A 20345-nucleotide genomic window follows, 5' to 3' on the forward strand; every position below is an offset into this window, starting at 1 on the left:
TGTTTGCTGCCAACGGGAGGCTGAAGATGAGAGAGGGAGAATAACTCTGTAGTCGGATTGTTGGAGCAGAGATTCGCCTTCCTTTCCTCCCCCACCGCAGTCTTCCCCTTTCATCCTAACTGTCTCCTCTCTTTCCTTCGCAGCAAACCTAAAGAATCCACCTTCAGCGCTGGTGAGTAGATGCTGCCACACTTTGCAGTTTGTGGTGGGGGGAAACACCCAGGAATCCAGGCCGAGGCTGGGAGCTGGGCATGGCTTTAGAGGCCTGGAGGTCACGCAGAGTAGCCAAATGGCATGCACCTGCATGCTCCAGGTTGTACAAAAGTCTTGAGAGATGGGGTGTGTGTGCCCTTTTAACACAGCAAGAGTTCTTAGAATAGCGGGGAGAGTAGACCGGTCAAAGAGGGAAACTCTTCTGATAAGCTTCCCTTCTGTAAATTGTCCCTTCGTGGTCGCCAGGAGGGAGGGTCTTGCTCGCCCCAAGTGATTACCGTATTTTTCGCTCCATAGGGCGCACCGGTCCATAGGGCGCACCGTTTTTAGGGGGGGGAAATAAAGAATCCCCCCCAAGCCTGAGCTTCCCCTGACCCCAACCCCCAGAACAGGCTGCTATCCGCAAGCCTTCGGAGCCCGAAGGCTTGCAAATAGCTGCCTGAAGCCCGGGGAGCGCAGTGCTGCACTCCCCGGGCTTCAGGCTGCTATCCGTAAGCCTTTGGAGCCCGGCGGGAACACCCGCTGCGCTCAGAAGGCTTGCGGATAGCTGCCTGAAGCCTGGAGAGGGAGAGGGGTCGGTGCGCACCGACCCCTCTCCCTCTCCAGGCTTCAGCGAAAGCCTGCATTCGCTCCATAGGACGCACACACATTTCCCCTTCATTTTGGGAGGGGGAGAATTGCGTCCTGTAGAGCGAAAAATACGGTAGCTTTCTACAAGTTTTGCTTCTGGGCGGGTGAGGTGAGAGACGGAGGAGAGCGTCTGGTTTTAGGGGACATCAAGGCGCTCTCTTGTGTAGAGGGAGACCCGATCCCTCTGGGCAGCTGGAGGTCTTGCAAGCGCGGTTACGGGTGCTGGGTGACCGTGACGCTTTCTCTCTCCCGGCGATCCGTACGCAGAGGATGGTTACGTGAAGATGTTCCTGCGGGGGCGGCCCATCCCCATGTTTGTCCCCGATGCCGTCGTCGCCACCTACAGCCTCGATGCCAAGCTGGACCTGCCCCATAAGAAGCTGAAGCTGGACTGGGTGTATCCTATTCAAAATAGTCTCCCTAGGGGGCGGGAGAGGAGTGGGGGTGCTTGAAGCGAGTTCTGGATCCCGGATCTTCCCTCCCTTGGCTCCCAGAGCTGGTGGCCAGGACCGCAAAGCCCATTCTCTATTCTTGTCCTTGACCCGCCGGCATCCGCTCCAGCTATGGGTATCGGGGCCGCGACTGCCGCGCCAACCTTTTCCTGCTGCCCACGGGGGAGATTGTGTATTTCGTGGCTGCCGTGGCTGTCCTCTACAACGTGGAAGAACAGCGCCAACGCCACTACCTGGGCCACAATGATGACATCAAGTGGTGAGCAGGGCAGGGGGTGAGGCAGTTCCTGCGCTGTTTCTTTCCTCTCCAGCTGGAACGGCAGAGGGGGGGGCAAGATGCACTGGCTCCTGGTGGAGTACAGGGTGAGGTTCAAGGTGCTGGTTTTGACCTTTAAAGCCCTCCATGGCCTAGGACCCTCGTACCTACGGGACCGCCTCTCCCGGTCTGCCCCACGGAGAGCCTCAAGGTCCATAAATAGCAACACCCTAGAGGTCCCAGGCCCTAAGGAAGTTAGATTGGCTTCAACCAGAGCCAGGGCCTTTTCAGCACTGGCCCCAACTTGGTGGAACGCTCTGTCTCATGAGACCAGAGCCCTGCAGGATCTGATTTCTTTCCCCCGAGCCTGTAAGACAGAGTTGTTCCACCTGGCGTTTGGCTTGGAGCCAATTTGATCCCCTCCCCCTCTTTCTTTTTTCCGTTCTCATCCTGTGATGAGGCTGCATTTTAATGTTTCAGAGTTGTATTTTAATCTTGTTTTTAAGTTGTATTCATTCAACTTGTTTTTATTATTGCTTGTTAGCCGCCCTGAGCCCGGCCTTGGCTGGGGAAGGCGGGGTATAAATAAAAAATATTATTATTATTATTGCCAGTTTGCAGGTGGTGCCACCTGTAAAAATAGGAGGAGTCATTGCAAGGAGTGGATGGGTGGCTGCTCTCTCTGCGCACGAGGGTATAACTTTTGTCCTTTCCTGTCTCTCTCAGCCTGGCTGTGCATCCTGACATGGTCACCATAGCAACGGGGCAGGTGGCCGGGACTTCGAAAGATGGCAAGGTGAGGGGCAGCTGGCTATAGGCGCCAGAGATTGGGAGGTGGCGGGAAGAGAGAGGAGGAAAGGAGAAACGGGAACAGATTGCATACATTTAAATCCCCCCCCCTTTCAAAATAATGGGGCAGCTGAACATTTGTGTACAGTGGTACCTCAGGTTAAGTACTTAATTTGTTCTGGAGGTCCGTACTTAACCTGAAACTGTTCTTAACCTGAGGCACCTCTTTAGCTAATGGGGCCTCCTGCTGCTGCCGCACCACTGGAGCACGATTTCTGTTCTCATCCTGAAGCAAAGTTCTTAACCCGAGGTAATATTTCTGGGTCAGCAGAGTCTGTAACCTAAAGCGTATGTAACCCGAGGTACCACTGTACTTAGGAGCTGCCCTTTATATCTCTTTACTTTAGCATCCCTTCCCCGTTCCAGCCAAGGCATGGAGATCCTGGTCTGCTGCTGCTACTGCTGTTTCTCCCCAGTATCTTGCAGCCAGAAGTGTCTGCAACGCCTGAATGTGGTTGCACCAATCTTCTGTTGCAGCTAATAGGCGACTGCAGCCCTGCCTCCCTCTGTTCTGCTTTTAAAAACAAACCTTGTGGCCAGTGCCTTTTCCAGAACCCCCAAGTTCCACAAGTTGTTTCTGTGTTGTGTGGAGAGTTGCTTCCTTTTGTGCATCCTGAACCGGTATTCTTCCTTCCGGCAGCCTCTGCCTCCCCACGTTCGGGTCTGGGACTCTGTGAGTCTAAATACACTCCACGTCCTGAGCCCTGGGCCCTTCGACCGAGCTGTGAGCTGCGTGGGATTCTCAAAGTCTGTGAGTGATGCTTCCCTTCTCTTCCTTCCTTCCGCCAAAAAGGGGGTACCCAGAGCCGACTGTTCACCCCACAAGCTTGGGTTAGGTAGATAATGATGATGATGGTAATGATAATAGATAAGGGGATGAGTTTAGAAAGAAAAACGCCACAGTACATCTGCAGTAGCGCAACAGGACGCCTTCCTCTGCCCCAGCTGCAACAAAACATGTCTCTCCCGTATCGGTCTCTACAGCCACAGCAGGCACTGCAACTCTCCAGTGGTTTGACTCCATCCCTGAAACCGCAATCCTCTATTGTCTCCTGAGACAGACAAGAGGCCGACAATGTATTAAATTTGTATTCTGCCCTTCCTCCAGAGATCACAGGGCAGTTCACAACATAACAAGATACAAAACAAGAACACAAAATACATAGGAAAAAGAAAAACAAACCAATAACATCCCCTCCCACAGACACATTTGCCTGGCGCCTAAAGATACATAAAGGGACGTGGGTGGCGCTGTGGGTTAAACCACAGAGCCTAGGACTTGCCGATCAGAAGGCTTGCGGTTTGAATCCCCGTGACGGGGTGAGCTCCCGTTGCTCGGTCCCTGCTCCTGCCAACCTAGCAGTTCGAAAGCACGTCCAAGTGCAAGTAGATAAATAGGTACCGCTCCAGCGGGAAGGTAAACACCGTTTCCGTGCGCTGCTCTGGTTCACCAGAAGCGGCTTAGTCATGCTGGCCACATGATCCAGAAGCTGTACGCCGGCTCCCTCGGCCAGTAAAGCGAGATGAGCGCCGCAACCCCAGAGTCGGCCACGACTGGACCTAATAGTCAGGGGTCCCTTTACCTTTAAAGATATGTAACAAAGGCTTCCCTGGGGAGAGCAGGGAGCCACAGCAGAAAAGGCCCCTGGTGTTGTCTCGCCCCACAGAAAGCAATTGGAACCTACTCAGTCCATTGGTGCATCAGGCTCAGAATTACCTACACTGACTGGCAGCAGATAGCCAGGATTCCAGGCAGGAACTTCTCCCAGCAAGGATTGAATCTGTTTGCAGATGCTCTAGCCCTGAGCTGCGGCCGGCCCGTTGACTGCTAGTGAGGTTGTGATCTGGGGTGTGTGTGTGTGGAAGGAAGAGGAGTTTGCAAATTCAAGGAGCCCCAGCCTCCACCCACCTGCCTTCATATTCTGCCAAGGCACACCCTCCCCCTGCCCAGACCCAAATTCTATAGCCAGGGGGATGTCAGTTCTGCTATCAAGACCGCCTAAACCTTACTTTTGCAGAGCATATTCATGCTTTTTCAGAGAGCACTGGTTGGTCTGTTTTTTAAAGAGGGAGCTGGCATGAGATTTCTAATTAGGTATTGTTGCTAGAAATGGCATGTCATGGTGAATCCAGGGCATTGGACGGCAGTTGTGAGGGGTGCTGCCTCTATCCCACTACACTGGCTCACACAACGTTTCCGAGCACAATTCAAAGTGTTGGTGCTGACCTTTAAAGCCCTAAACGGCCTCGGTCCAGTATACCTGAAGGAGCGTCTCCACCTCCATCGTTCTACCCGGACACTGAGGTCCAGCACCAAGAGCCTTCTGGCGGTTCCCTCCCTGCGAGAAGCAAAGCTACAGGGAACCAGGCAGAGGGCCTTCTCGGTGGTGGCACCCGCCCTGTGGAATGCCCTCCCATCAGATGTGAAGGAAATAAACAACTACCTGACATTTAGAAGACATCTGAAGGCAGCCCTGTTGAGGGAACCTATTAATGTTTAATAGGTTATTGTATTTTAGTGTTTTGTTGGAAGCTGCCCAGAGTGGCTGGGGGGACCCAGCCAGATGGGCGGGGTATAAATAATAAATTATTATTATTATTATTATTATTATTATTATTATTATTATTATTATTATTACCCATGTCTCTTTTCTCTCACCAGAACGGCGGAGGACTCTTATGTGCTGTTGATGACTCCAATGACCATGTACTCTCCGTGTGGGACTGGCAAAAGGAGCAGAAGCTGGCAGACGTGAAGGTAACTTTGCGTTCCGCCCTGTTCCTTAGCCAAAATCCAGCCTTCCCTAACCTGTGGTTGGCATTCCAAAACATTCTGGACTCTTCTTCTCTGGCGATCCCTTGTAGCCGAGTAAGATTGTCTTCCATAAACACAGCCTTAACAATGAGTCCGTAAGTGACTGTGGAGGCCAATTCTGGATCCACACGTCCTTCCACAGTGGGGACATTGGTTTCCTGGTGAGAGTTGATCATGGTGTGGATTTGCCAAGCGTGCCTTCCTCTTAGCACGTTTCTCCCTTGCGTCCTGAGTTCGAGTGTCTTCAAAGCCCATGACACCTTTGGTCAAGGCTGTTCTCCAACTGGAGCGCTCGCAGGCCAGTGTTTCCCAATTGTTGTTTATACTACATTTTTTTAGATTTGCCTTGAAGAGACTCTTTAAGCCTCTTTTGTTGACCACCAGCATTACGCTTTTCATTTTTAAGTTCGGAATAGAGTAGTTGCTTTGGAAGACGATCATCAGGCATCTGCACAACACGACCAGTCCAACAAAGTTGATGCTGAAGAAATGTTGCTTTGACACTGGTGATCTTTGCTTCTTCCAGTACACTGGCATCAGTTCGCCTGTCTTCCCAAGTGATGTGTAAAAATTTTCATAGACTCCGTTGATGGAATCTTTCGAGGAGTTGGAAATGGTGTTTATACATTCTGGACTGGAATTGTGAAGGACACCATAGAATCATAGAATCACAGAGTTGGAAGAGACCACAAGGGCCATCGAGTCCAACCCCCTGCCAAGCAGGAAACACCATCAGAGCACTCCTGACATATGGTTGTCAAGCCTCTGCTTAAAGACCTCCAAAGCAGGAGACTCCACCACACTCCTTGGCAGAAAATTCCACTGTCCAACAGCTCTTACTGTCAGGAAGTTCTTCCTAATGTTTAGGTGGAATCTTCTTTCTTGTAGTTTGGATCCATTGCTCCGTGTCCACTTCAGGTTGCGCCCACACTGCTGCAGCCTCTCACGCCCCCTGCCTCTGGCTCCTGCATCCTGTTGCATCACTGTATTGACCCCTTTCTCCTTCCTGCTCCACAGTGCTCCAATGAGTCTGTGCTGGCCGCAACTTTCCACCCTACGGAGCCGACGCTTCTCATTACCTGCGGGAAATCTCACATCCACTTCTGGACGCTGGAGGGAGGCAGCCTCAGCAAGAGGCAGGGCATTTTCGAGGTGAGAGCAGGATCGGAAGGGAGAGGGAGAAGCTGCAGAGGATTGTGGGTAGGCCAGGATTGGGGTGGTTGGTGGGCTCCCCCCCCCATCTAGCTCCTGGTCGCATCAACAGGCTTCCACACAAAGGCTTCCTTGTGGATTCTGCCCAGAAATCTTGCCCGGATCCCTCTTCAGTTCGGTGGGTTACAAACTGTATCTGCATGGCCATGTAGGGGGGCAAGGGGGCTGTTCCCCTTGTTTTCTTGGTCAGCCTCCTTTCTCCAGACGGGGTAAAACCAGGGAGAAGCCTTGTACGACTCCGTGAAACAAAACCTGTTAAAATACAGGTTTTACAGAGCACTCTAAAGATTTGAAAAATGCACGTCACAGGTATTTCTTCAGTAATACAGTGGTTCCTTGGTTCTCAAACTTAATCTGTCCCGGAAGTCCATTCCAAAACCAAAGCATTCCAAAACCAAGGTGTGTTTCCGCATAGAAAGTAATGCAAAAAGGACTAATCCGTTCTGGACTTTTAAAAACAACCCCTAAAACAACAATTTAACATGGATTTTACTATCTAACGAGACCATTGATCCATAAAATGAACAATAGTCAATGTACTGTACTATAAAATGAATAAGACAGTATTGTAGATGATAAAAATTAAAATTATTTTCCCACCTTACCTGCACTGATGACAGTCACTGTTTGGACGGGGGGCTTTTATCCATTTCTGCAGTCACACAATCAATCAATAGCTGAACTGGGTTCCACACAGTCACAAAAACCAATTACCGTATTTTTCGCCCCATAAGACGCACTTTTTCCCCTCCAAAAATGAAGGGGAAATCGGGGTGCGTCTTATGGGGCGAATGCCTGCAAGCCTCGCGCGCCCGGCAGGAGGTCCCACCGGGTGCGCGAGGCTTGGGGCGGCAGCGGACTGCTTGCGCGCACGCAGAAGCTTGGGGCGCGCTGAGCTCAGCACGCCCCAAGCTTCTGGTGTAGCGCAGGGGTCCGCTAGCCCTGGGAGAGCCCCGCGGCTTTCCCAGGGCTAGCGGACTGCTTGCCGGCACCCAGAAGCTTGGGGCGCGCTGACCTCAGCTCGCCCCAAGCTTCTGGATTAGCGCAGGGGTCCGCTAGCCCTGGGAGAGGCGCCCGGCTCTCCCACGCTAGCGGAGACCTTGCCGGCACGCAGAAGCTTGGGGCGCGCTGAGCTCCACACGCCCCAAGCTCCTGGTGTAGCGCAGCGCACCTGGGGGGGAAATAATTTTTTTCCCTTTATTTCCCCCCCAAAAAACTAGGTGCGTCTTATGGGCCGGTGCGTCTTATGGGGCGAAAAATACGGTAACCGAAAAAGCCTCAAAAACAAAAACGCAAAATAAATAGCAAAAACAAACGTGCCAAACTTAATCCATTGCGGAAGTCTGTTTGACTTCCAAAATGTTCGAAAACCAAGCCGCAGCTTCTGATTGGTGCAGGCGCCGTGGAAACAATAGCTGACAGCCGCATCGGATGTTCGGCTTCCGAAAAGCGTTTGAAAACCGGAACACTTACTTCCAGGTTTTCGGCATTTGAGAACTAAGGTACCACTGTATTGCTTCAGTGATAACTTACTGCGAGGCCAAGAGGGGGTCTTGTCTGGGCAGCCCAGCACCTCCATATGCGCTGCTCAGGCTTGCGCCCCCAAGGCAATTTGGGCGCTGCTAACGCTGTGGTTTGACTTCACCCCTGGAGGTGCACTCCATTGCCTCTCGAGACAAACGTATGCCAACCAACCAACTTATGACCCAATTGGACCCAGCCACCATTGCTGATTTGCTTTGTTCTCTTTATTGCATGTCTACCCAGCCTGTTCCTCCCAAGGAGCGGTGACATTCATGGTTCCATTCCTCCTCATTTAGTCCCCACAACAACCTTGCAAGGCAGGTTAGGCTGAGAGGCAGTGGCCGTCCCCCAAAGTCCCCCAGTGAGCTTCAGGGCCAAGCAAGGATTTGAACCCTCGTCCCTCCTAGGTCCCAGTCCATAGCAAGTCACTAGCTCTCGAACTGCAGACAAGATGGGGATTTCTGCTTCATTTGCTCTTTGGGACTGGGGGGGCGGGGGCCCTTTCCCAACCCCACCCAGCCAAACCAGTTGAACCAACTACTGTGTGTGTGCGCACACACACAAATACGGTCCTGGAGAACCAGTTCAGATCTGTTTGCTAAAGGGGTTGACTCTCAACATTTTCTTTCGCAGTGAGCTTTCATGCCCAGGTTTCAATAATAATAATAAATTTTATTTATACCCCGCCCTCCCTGGCCAAGACCGGGCTCAGGGCAGCTAACACCCGATATAAAAACAAATTGATTGAAATGCAACTTAAAAACAAGATTAAAATACAACATTAAAACATTAAAATACAGCCTCGTTTCAATGGAAACGCAAATCAAAAACTTTTTGGGGGATGGAAGCATCAAGTCTTCACCAAGGCTAACTTTCCAGACTGGTCCTACGTGGGCCGGAAAAAAGCCAGGGAAGTCCCCAAATGGGAATTCCATCACAGGAGGAGAAAGGAAAGGGGGAGGGGGTCAAATTGACTCCAAGCCAAAGGCCAGGCGGAACAACTCTGTCTTGCAGGCCCTGCGGAAAGATGTCAAGTCCTGGTCTCATGAGACAGAGCGTTCCACCAGGCTGGGGCCAGTGTTGAAAAGGCCCTGGCTCTGGTTGAGGCTAATCTGACTTCCTTAGGGCCCGGGACCTCTAGGGTGTTGCTATTTATGGACCTTAAGGTCCTCCGTGGGGCAGACCAGGAGAGGCAGTCCCGTAGGTACGAGGGTCCTAGGCCGTGAAGGACTTTAAAGGTTAAAACCAGCACCTTAAACCTGACCCTGTGCTCCACCGGGAGCCAGTGCAGCTGGAAAATCACTGGGTGAATATGCTCCCATGGCAGGGACCCCGTGAGGAGCCTCACTGCAGCATTCTGCACCCGCTGGAGTTTCTGGGACAGCTTCAAGGGCAGCCCCACTTAGAGCGAATTACAGTAGTCAAGCCTGGAGGTGACCGTTGCATGGATCACTGTGGCCAGATTGGGACGGGAAAGGTGCTGTTGTCTTGCTGGCCAGCTCTCCTTTGAAGTGGGGTGAAGTGGGAGCTTCAGGATGGATTTGGGGTGGGTTTCCTGCCCCTTCTCCTCCCTGTTTTTGAGGCTCACCTGTTTTCCTTCCGCAGAAACACGAGAAGCCCAAATATGTCCTGTGTGTGGCTTTCACAGAGAACGGGGACACTGTGACCGGAGATTCCGGGGGGAACCTCTACATTTGGGGGAAAGGTCAGTTTGGGAATGGGGCGAGGAGAGATGGGATTGGGTTGAGGTGCTCCTAAATAGCAGCTCTGTCTGGTTGGGCTGAATCAGTCTAGCTACACAGCTAAATTTGTGAGTTGCTGCAGGGACAAATAATTATTTTACCCTTGCTGAATCCCTCAGTCGCCTTTTCTCACACGCGGTTCATTCCCTATCTCGTACCGACCAGTCACATAACCATGTTAGCATTTTATTAAGCGCCTGTAATATTCCGCTGGTAGGACGCGGGTGGCGCTGTGGGTTAAACCACAGAGCCTAGGACTTGCCAATCAGAAGGTCGGTGCTTCGAATCCCTGCAACGGGGTGAGCTCCCGTTGCTCGGTCCCTGCTCCTGCCAACCTAGCGGTTCGAAAGCACGTCAAAGTGCAAGTAGATAAATAGGTACCGCTCCGGCGGGAAGGTAAACGGCGTTTCCGTGCGCTGCTCTGGTTCGCCAGAAGCAGCTTAGTCCTGCTGGCCACATGACCTGGAAGCTGTATGCCGGCTCCCTTGGCCAGTAAAGCGAGATGAGCACCGCAACCCCAGAATCGGCCACGACCAGTGGCGTAGCGTGGCTTGTCAGCACCCGGGGCAAGGCAAGTAATTTGCGCCCCCTAACCCGTGGATTTGCGCCCCCTAACCCTAACCCCCAGATGTTGCGCCCGGTGCGGCCGGCCCCCTTGCACCCCCCCACGCTACACCACTGCTTCCTGGCAGTTTTATTCTCTTGGCAAACCGCTTTTGTAGCTGTCAAGCGGTTTATAAATGTTAGGTTTTTTTTTTTTAAAGGGCATTTTCAGAAAAAGCTGCTGGTGGCTCTCAGCTGTTCCCTCTCAGCTGCTCGCTCCTAGTTTGTGGGAGGGTGGATTTAAGGCGTGACGCGGGGGGGGGGTTGCGTGCGAAGAAGGGCAACCTCTCCCCACTCCGCCGCTTTGCTCCACCCTGGCAGGCAGGCTGGCAGGCTGGCTACACGCAACGCGCTCGGCGAGGGCCTCCGGATCGTCCCCCGGGCTGGGCAAGGGCTCGTTCTCACGCAGCGGCTGTTGCGCAGCCTCGCCGCCGCCGCCCTTGCTCCTTCGCGTGCGGGGAAAGGCCGCCGGCAGCCCTGGGAGCGCCTCCCTCCGCGCCTTCACACGCAGCTGTGCCAGCCCAGCAGGTGGCTCCCATCCTCCCCGAGCCCCGGCCGGGCTAGCGGGGGTTGTGAGCCACCTGCAGGGAGCCGGGGGTCCTAGCAGGCTCCCTCGGAAGGTGGAGCGGGGCCCTCCTTCGCTGGAGGTTGGATGGCCAGCTGCGAGGAATTCTTAGCAGGCTCGCTCCACCTCCTCCTCCTCCCGGCTTTGCTGCTGCTGCTGCGCGACTCTTTTCCTCCACGGACGGCGCGCTGTGCCTTGGAGAGGTTCCCGCTTCCTTGAGGGGGGCCGGCCAAACGCGCCCCCCAAAATGTTGCGCCCGGTGCGGCTGGCACCCCTGGCACCCCCCACGCTACGCCACTGGCCACGACTGGACCTAATGGTCCAGTCCCTTTAACTTTACCTAACATTCCTCTTGCATGATGTTAGCGAAGCTGGTTTCTACTGCAGAATAGAAATTCTTTCCAGGTTCTGTCCTGGGCAGGGGGGAAGGTTGTCCCGTCTAACAGCGTTGTTCTTCGCCTGGCAGGGGGGAACAGGATTTGCCATGCAGTGCCAGGAGCCCACGAAGGGGGCATCTTCGGCTTGTGTGTGCTGCGGAACGGGACTATCGTCACGGGAGGCGGCCGGGACCGCAGAGTCGTGCTCTGGGGACGGGATTACCAGAAGCTGCAGGAGAACGAGGTATTGCGGCCGGCCGGGTGGAGTCCTGGCTCCTTAGGGTAGCAGCAGTTCATGTCTTGCTTGGACCCAGACATGGCCGAAGGTGCTGTGGAACGAGGGATCATAGAATCACAGAACTGTAGAGTTGGAAGGGGCCACAAAAGCCATCTGTTCCAACCCACTGCCACGCAGGAACAACACGTAACCAAACAAACCCCTCTGTTGCAAAGAGAACATCAGCAATGTCTAGGCAACACGAAGACCATGTACATACGCAATGTTGTTGTTTAGTTGTGTCCGCCTCTTCGTGACCCCCTGGACCAGAGCACGCCAGGCACTCCTGTCTTCCACTGCCTCCCACAGTTTGGTCAAACTCATGCTGGTAGCTTCAAGAGCACTGTCCCACCATCTCGTCCTCTGTCGTCCCTTTCTCCTTGTGCCCTCCATCTTTCCCAACATCTGCGTCTTTTCCATGGTGTCTTCTCTTCTCATGAGGTGGCCAAAGTCTTGGAGTCTCAGCTTCAGAATCTGTCCTTCCAGGGAGCACTCAGGGCTGATTTCCTTCAGAATGGAGAGGTTGGATCTTCTTGCAGTCCATGGGACTCTCAAGAGTCTCCTCCAGCACCATAATATCCCTTCAAACCATAACAAGTACAAAATGAAATCTTCAGTCTCAAAGTCTCTGAAAATCTTTAAATGAAGCTAGGTAGCAGACTTTGTACGATGAAAGACAAGCTGTGAAGCTTTGTGTATTCAGCAAATATGATGTCCAACACTGAACAGAGATTCCAGATATTGACTATAGTTACGTAGAATTCTTCGTCAGCGTGGTGGGAGGATATAGAATCGCTTCATGAACCCACCTTATTTCAAATGAATGTATGTAAATGAAAATATCAAATGCTGTGGAACAGTGCTCATGCAATAATGTAGTGGCAACATTCAATATTTGATGAAGAATTCTACGAAACTGTTGACAAAGCTTCATAGAATCATAGAATCATAGAATCATAGAATCATAGAGTTGGAAGAGACCACAAGGGCCATCGAGTCCAACCCCCTGCCAAGCAGGAAACACCATCAGAGCACTCCTGACATATGGTTGTCAAGCCTCTGCTTAAAGACCTCCAAAGTAGGAGACTCCACCACACTCCTGGGCAGCAAATTCCACTGTCAAACAGCTCTCACTGTCAGGAAGTTCTTCCTAATGTTTAGGTGGAATCTTCTTTCTTGTAGTTTGGATCCATTGCTCCGTGTCTGCTTCTCTGGAGCAGCAGAAAACAACCTTTCTCCCTCCTCCATGTGACATCCTTTTATATATTTGAACATGGCTATCATATCACCCCTTAACCTCCTCTTCTCCAGGCTAAACATGCCCAGCTCCCTTAGCCGTTCCTCATAAGGCATCGTTTCCAGGCCTTTGACCATTTTGGTTGCCCTCCTCTGGACACGTTCCAGTTTGTCAGTGTCCTTCTTGAATTGTGGTGCCCAGAACTGGACACAGTACTCCAGGTGTGGTCTGACCAGAGCAGAATACAGTGGCACTATTACTTCCCTTGATCTAGATGCTATACTCCTATTGATGCAGCCCAGAATTGCATTGGCTTTTTTAGCTGCCGCGTCACACTGTTGGCTCATGTCAAGTTTGTGGTCAACCAAGACTCCTAGATCCTTTTCACATGTACTGCTCTCAAGCCAGGTGTCACCCATCTTGTATTTGTGCCTCTCATTTTTTTTGCCCAAGTGCAATACTTTACATTTCTCCCTGTTAAAATTCATCTTGTTTATTTTTGCCCAGTTCTCTAATCTGTCAAGGTCGTTTTGAAGTGTGATCCTGTCCTCTGGGGTGTTAGCCACCCCTCCCAGTTTGGTGTCATCTGCAAATTTGATCAGGATGCCCTTGAGTCCATCATCCAAGTCATTGATAAAGATGTTGAATAAGACCGGGCCCAAGACAGAACCCTGTGGCACCCCACTAGTCACTCTTCTCCAGGATGAAGAGGAACCATTGATGAGCACCCTTTGGGTTCGGTCAGCCAGTTACAAATCCACTGAGTGGTAGCATAGTCAAGACCGCATTTTACCAGCTTCTTTACAAGAATATCATGGGGCACCTTGTCAAATGCCTTGCTGAAATCAAGGTAGGCTACATCCACTGCGTTCCCTTCATCTACCAGGCTTGTAATTCTGTCAAAAAACGAGATTAGGTTAGTCTGACATGACTTATTTTTCAGAAATCCATGCTGACTATTGGTGATCACAGCATTCCTTTCTAGGTGCTCACAGACTGTTTGCTTAATGATCTGCTCCAGAATCTTCCCTGCTATTGATGTCAGACTGACTGGGCGGTAATTATTTGGGTCCTCTCTTTTCCCCTTTTTGAAAATAGGGACAACATTTGCCCTCCTCCAGTCTGCCGGGACTTCGCCTGTTCTCCAGGAATTCTCAAAGATGACTGCCAGTGGTTCTGAGATCACATCTGCCAGTTCTTTTAATACTCTTGGATGCAGTTCATCTGGCCCTGGAGACTTGAATACATCTAAACTAGCCAAATATTCTTGTACTATCTCCTTAGTTATTCTGGGCTGTGTTTCCTTTGCTGAATCATTTGCTCCAAATTCTTCAGGTCGGGCATTGTTTTCTTTATCGGAGAAGACTGAGGCAAAGAAGGCATTGAGGAGTTCAGCCCTTTCTGTGTCCCCTGTTTGCATTTCACCATCTTCTCCTCTGAGTGACCCCACTGTTTCTTTGTTCTTCCTTTTGCTACGAACATACCCATAAAAGCCTTTTTTGTTGCTTTTAACCTCTCTAGCAAGCCTGAGTTCATTCTGTGCTTTAGCCTTTCTGACTTTGTGTCTACACGTGCTGGCTATTTGTTTGAATTCCTCTTTGGTGGTTTCCCCCCTTTTCCATTTTTTGTACACATCCTTTTTTAATCTTAATTCAGTTAAAAGTTCTTTAGATAGCCACCCTGGCTTCTTTAGGCACCTTCCATGTTTCCGTCTCATTGGTATTGCCTGACGTTGTGCTTTTAGTATCTCCCTCTTAACAAACTCCCAGCCATCATGAACTCCCTTTCCTTTTAGTATTGTTGTCCATGGGATCTCACCCAGCACTTCCCTAAGTTTTATGAAGTCGGCTTTCTTAAAGTCAAGAAATTGAGTCCTAGTATGCTTGGCTGCTCCTTTCCGCTGTATAGTAAACTTCAGAAGAGCATGATCACTCGCGCCTAATGATCCTTCCACTTCTACCCCACTAACCAGGTCATCAACATTGGTTAGGACCAGATCTAAAATGGCTGTTCCTCTTGTTGCTTCTCCCACTTTCTGGACAATGAAGTTGTCTGCAAGGCCAGTGAGGAATCTGTTTGACCTTATGCTCTTGGCTGAGTTTGACGTCCAACAAATATCCGGGTAATTGAAGTCCCCCATTACTACTATCTCCCTTCCTTTTGCATGCTTGGCCATCTGTTCCAGGAAGGCATCATCTATGTCCTCCGTTTGGCTTGGGGATCTATAGTAAACTCCCGCAATGAGGTCTCTGTTATTCTTCTCTCCCTTAATTTTGACCCAAATGCTCTCACTTTGGCTTTGAGGATCTAAATCTTGGATCTCTTCACAGGTATACACATCCCTGACATATAACGCCACTCCTCCTCCTTTCTTGTCTGGTCTGTTTCTCTGAAATAGATTGTATCCCCCCATTATTACATTCCAATCGTTGGACTTATCCCACCAGGTTTCAGTGATGCCTATTATGTCATATTTAGTTTGCTGTACCAAGAGCTCAAGCTCATCTTGTTTATTTCCCATGCTTTGCGCATTAGTGTACAGACATTGAAGTCCATTAATCATTCCCCCGTGTCTCTTATTTAAGGATTTTTTCCTCCCACCACTAGGTCCGCGTGCTGTTTGCTCCATTTGGTCTATGACATTTGGATGATCATCTTCATTAATTGATAGACTCCTACCTTCAGGAGCACTGTCTCCCTCCCCCACATTACTCAGTTTAAAGCCCTCCTGATGAGGTTTCTGAGATTTTTGGCAAAAACATTTCTCCTAACCGTTGTGAGGTGCAGCCCATCACTTGCCAGAAGTCCATCTTCAAGAAACTGCAGTCCGTGATCTAAGAATCCAAACCGTTCCTGTTTACACCATTTGCGAAGCCAGCTGTTCACTTCCACTATTTTCCCCTCTCTCCCTGGGCCACGTCGTTCAACTGGGAGGACAGATGAGATGACAATTTGTGCATTTAGTTGCTTCAATTTCCTGCCGAGAGCCTCGTAGTCTCTTTTGATCTTCTGGAGGCTATTGCTTGCAGTGTCATTGGTTCCCACATGAACCAAGAGGAAGGGGTATTTGTCAGTGGGTTTTATGATTCCTTGCAGTCGTTCAGTTACATCTTGGATCTTAGCCCCGGGGAGACAGCACACTTCCCGAGACATCTTGTCAGGCCCACAGATCACTGCTTCTGTTCCCCTCAGTAGGGAATCCCCTATCACCACTACACGCCTCCTCTTGGGTTTGGTCGGGGTTCTTCCGTGAGCTGTCCGTTCCAAGGTCGCCTGCACATTCCCTGAGGACTGACTTTGCTGCTCGTCTTCATATACCTGATCGACTGTAATGAGGGAGAGATCCTCAAATGGAGTCTGCTCTTCGTCTTCCATGCTAGGGGAGAGGACCTCAAAGCGATTGTGTATTTCTAAGCAATCAGAGTGAACCCTGGGCCTCCTACTTCTTTGAGTCACGTTTCTCCATATATCTGGCTCCTGTGTTGGTGAACTAGACTCCTTCTCAGGGGAGTCCCCTGTCTCCTCCTTGGTGGAGACGGTGTGCTCTGTTGCTTCCAAGAAGAGCTCCAGCTCTCTAATTCTTTGGAGCGTAGCTACACGTTCCTCCAGTTGCTGGACTTTGTCTTTTAAGAGGGCAATCAACATGCAATTGCTGCAGGTAAAGCTGCCTGCAACCTTTGGCAGCTTGTCTTTCATCATACAAAGTCTGGTACCTCGGTTCATTTAGAGATTTCCAGAGACTTTGAGACTGAAGATTTCGTTTTGTACTTGTTATGGTTTGAAGGAATTCTAGAAGAAGAAGAAGAAGAAGAAGAAGAAGAAGAAGAAGAAGAATTTATTTATTATTTATACCCCGCCCATCTGGCTGGGCTTCCCCAGCCACTCTGGGCGGCTTCCAACCAAATATTAAAATACAGTAATACTGTATAATATAATACAATATAAATATAATACAATATAAAGATTGTCTATTGCGTATGTACATGGCCATCGTGTTGCCTAGGCATTGCCGATGCAGAAACAACACGCCAGGCCTGTGAGGTGGAACTTCTAGCTTCTTGGCGCAACTCCATCAGGGGGAACAGAGGCACAAGAACTTGCTGGTTCATGTTACAGAGGTCTTCTAGTTCAGCACCTGACCTTCTGGCAGCAAACAGCCAGCTGCAAATTTATTACTTATACCACACCCATCTCCCCAGCCACTCTGGGTGGCTCCCAACAGGATATTTTGTTGTTTAGTCGTCTTAGTTGTCTTCGACTCTCCGTGACCCCATGAACCAGAGCATGCCTTGGAAACACGCTCTTCTCAAAGCTTCTCCATGGAGTTTTCTTGGCAAAATACTGGAGTGGCTTGCCGGTTCCTGCTCCAGGTGGATCACATTTAGTCTAAACTCTCGGCTATGACTTGTCCGTCGTGGGTGGCCCTGCAGGGCATAGCTCATCGCTTCTCTGAGTTATTCAAGCCCCTTCGCCACGACAAGGCAGTGATCGAGGACAAGATATTAGAAACACAATAAAAGATCAAACATTAAAAACTTCCCTGTACAGGGCTGCCTTCAGATGTCTTCTAAAAGTCAGAGAGTTGTTTATTTCCTTGATATCTGGTGGGAGGGCGTTCCACAGGGCGGGGGCCACCACCAAGAAGGTCCTCTGCCTGGTTTGAGAGGTTTACAAATGGCACAGGATGGCATCTTCTGTTGTTAACACACACACACCCCCAGCACTTGCTAGTTGGCAGTGAACTGTCTCTGAACTGTCTCTGACCACTGTCACAGTGGTCAGATCTGCCTACAGGTGAAATCTTTTTTAAAAAAAAAAGTATAATGCATTCATTCAATAAGCTCATTTGCTCATGTTTAACCTCAGTGGTGCTTTTTTCGGGTACCTATTTGTAAATATTTTTTGTTTACTTAGTTAGATAAAGAAGTCTTACAAACAAAAAATACTTGCAAAAATGTATAAATTATTAAATAATATACAAATAGACCAAGAAATCAAAAGTAAGAACATGTTAAGGTGGGGACAAGATTTAGGTTATGAAATTGAATACAAAGATCGAGTTAAATTTTGGACAAAAAATTATAAATTTTACAGCTTATCAATTGAAAGAAAATTTCATGAAGATGCACCATAGATGGTATATGTCGCCAGACAGGTTGGCAAAAATGAAAAAAATCGGGTGATAATAAGTGTTGGAGGTGTAATAGAATGATTGGAACCTTATACCATATGTGGTGACCATGTCCAGAAATTAATAAATATTGGAATGTGATACATGAGGAAATTAAAAAGCTGATAAAAACATATCATAATAAAAAGCAAATCACCACTTGCAAACTGTTGTTTAGTCATCTTAGTTGTCTTCGACTCTCCGTGACCCCATGAACCAGAGCATGCCTTGGAAACCACTTGCAAACTGTTGTTTAGTCGTCTTAGTTGTCTTCGACTCTCCGTGACCCCATGAACGTCTCTGCTAGCCCTGTCTGCGCATCTTCTGCTCTCCCTGAGGGGGTCTCTGTTTTCCTCTCCCTGCAGGTGCCTGAGGGATTTGGGCCAGTGCGCACCATTGCAGAGGGGAAGGGGGACTCGCTCTTTGTGGGCACCACCCGCAACTCAGTGCTCCACGGATCATTGGCGACTGGCTTCTCCCTCCTAGTGCAGGTAATATAATATAATAATAATATTTATAACCTGCTGGCTGAGTCTTCCCAGCCACTCTGGGCGGCTCCCAATCGAATGTTAAAAACAATACAGCATTAAAGATTAAAAACTTCCCTAAACAGGGCTGCCTTCAGATGTCTTCTAAAAGTCTGGTAGTTGTTGATCTCTTTGACATCTGGATGGGAGGGCGTTCCACAGGGCAGGGGCCACCACCGAGAAGGCCCTCTGCCTGGTTCCCTGTAACTTGGCTTCTCACAGTGAGAGAACCGCCAGAAGGCCCTCGGCGCTGGACCTCAGTGTCCAGGCAGAACAATGGGGGTGGAGACGCTCCTTCAGGTATACAGGTAAGGAGGAGGGCAGCTACTGCACAGGTTTATGCCTGGATTCAAAGAGGTATGGCAAATGGGATCACAGACGTACCACTGGGGTGACTGATAAGGGCTCCAAAAAAGCTTTGCTGGATCAGGCCAATGGCACTTCTGAACCAGCGTCCTGTTCTCACAGTGGCCAAGCAGGTGGCCCAAGGGGAAACCCGCAAGCCGGACCCGAGTGCGAGAGCAGGTCTCCTCTGCTGTGCTATCCAGCAACTGGCGTTGCTCCCTCCAATTGTGGAGGCAGAGTGGAGCCTTCATCACAGCTAGTAGCCATCAATAGCTCCTCCATGAATTTATCTAAAGGTAAAGGGACCCCTGATCATTAGGTCCAGTTGTGGCCGACTCTGGGGTTGCTGTACAGCTTCCGGGTCATGTGGCCAGCATGACTAAATCGCTTCTGGTGAACCAGAGCAGCGCATGGAAACGCTGTTTACCTTCCCACCAGAGTGGTACCTATTTATCTACTTGCACTTTGACGTGCTTTCGAACTGCTAGGTTGGCAGAAGCAGGGACCGAGCAACGGGAGCTCACCCCATCGCGGGGATTCGAACCGCCGACCTTCTGATCGGCAAGTCCTAGGCTCTGTGGTTTAACCCACAGCGCCACCTGCGTCCCAGAATGAATTTATCTAATCTTCATTTAAAGCCATCTAAGGTGGTGGCCATCGCTGCCTCCTGTGGCAGGGAGTTCCATAGGAAAACATTTCCCAAGAAACAGATAAAAGTTCCTTTAAGTTTTAAAGAGGGTTCCAGAATTTTCTTTAGTGGCACTCGTGGCTTGATGGGTGTCAGCTGGAGGGGCGGATAAAGGGAGGAAGTTGCAGTCTGCAATTTCAGCACTAGGAAAACACACATACGCACGCTGAGTTATACTGTGCTGGAGAGATATATTTAATTTTTTAATTCAATTTAATTTTTTATTTATACCCCGCCCATCTGACTGGGTCTCCCCAGCCACTCTGGGCGGCTTCCAACAGAATATCAAAAACAATACAGCGCCAGACATTAAAGACTTCCCTAAATAGGGCCGCCTTCAGGTGTCTTTTAAAAGTAAAATAGTTGTTTATTGCCTTGACATCTGATGGGAGGGCGTTCCACAGGGCGGGTGCCACCACCGAGAAGGCCCTCTGCCTGGTTCCCTATAACTTGGCTTGTCGCAGTGAGGGAACCGCCAGAAGGCCCTCGGAGCTGGACCTCAGCGTCCGGGCAGAATGATGGGGGTGGAGACGCTCCTTCAGGTATACAGGACCAAGGCCATTTAGGGCTTTAAAGGTCAGCACCAACACTTTGAATTGTGCTCAGAAACGTACTGGGAGCCAATGTAGGTCTTTCAGGACCGGTGTTATGGGGTCTCTGCGGCCGCTCCCAGTCCCCAGTCTAGCTGCCGCATTCTGGATTAATTGCAGTTTCTGGGTCACCTTCAAAAGTAGCCCCACATAGAGCGTATTGCAGTAGTCCAAGCGGGAGATACCCAGAGCATGCACCACTCTGGCCAGACAGTCTGCGGACAGGGAGGGTCTCATCCTGCGTACCAGACGGAGCTGGTAGACAGCTGCCCT

General features: G+C 50.3%; 1 protein-coding gene across 5 annotated transcripts in view; it reads left to right on the forward strand.

Moving 5' to 3' along the window:
* Positions 1-20345, forward strand: part of EML2 (EMAP like 2) — a 52363-nt gene that overhangs the window by 19130 nt on the left and 12888 nt on the right. For all 5 annotated transcript variants that reach the window (XM_082231039.1, XM_082231038.1, XM_082231041.1 and 2 more), the window contains 10 exons: positions 144-172; positions 1111-1240; positions 1405-1554; positions 2278-2347; positions 3041-3151; positions 5063-5158; positions 6233-6367; positions 9557-9656; positions 11328-11482; positions 18288-18413. In XM_082231039.1, the coding sequence (XP_082087165.1) occupies positions 144-172; positions 1111-1240; positions 1405-1554; positions 2278-2347; positions 3041-3151; positions 5063-5158; positions 6233-6367; positions 9557-9656; positions 11328-11482; positions 18288-18413 (1102 nt within the window). The remainder of the gene's footprint in view (positions 1-143; positions 173-1110; positions 1241-1404; positions 1555-2277; positions 2348-3040; positions 3152-5062; positions 5159-6232; positions 6368-9556; positions 9657-11327; positions 11483-18287; positions 18414-20345) is intronic.

This window comes from Podarcis vaucheri, assembly GCF_965113315.1.
Source record: "Podarcis vaucheri genome assembly, chromosome: 7".
Taxonomy (NCBI): Eukaryota; Metazoa; Chordata; class Lepidosauria; order Squamata; family Lacertidae; genus Podarcis; species Podarcis vaucheri.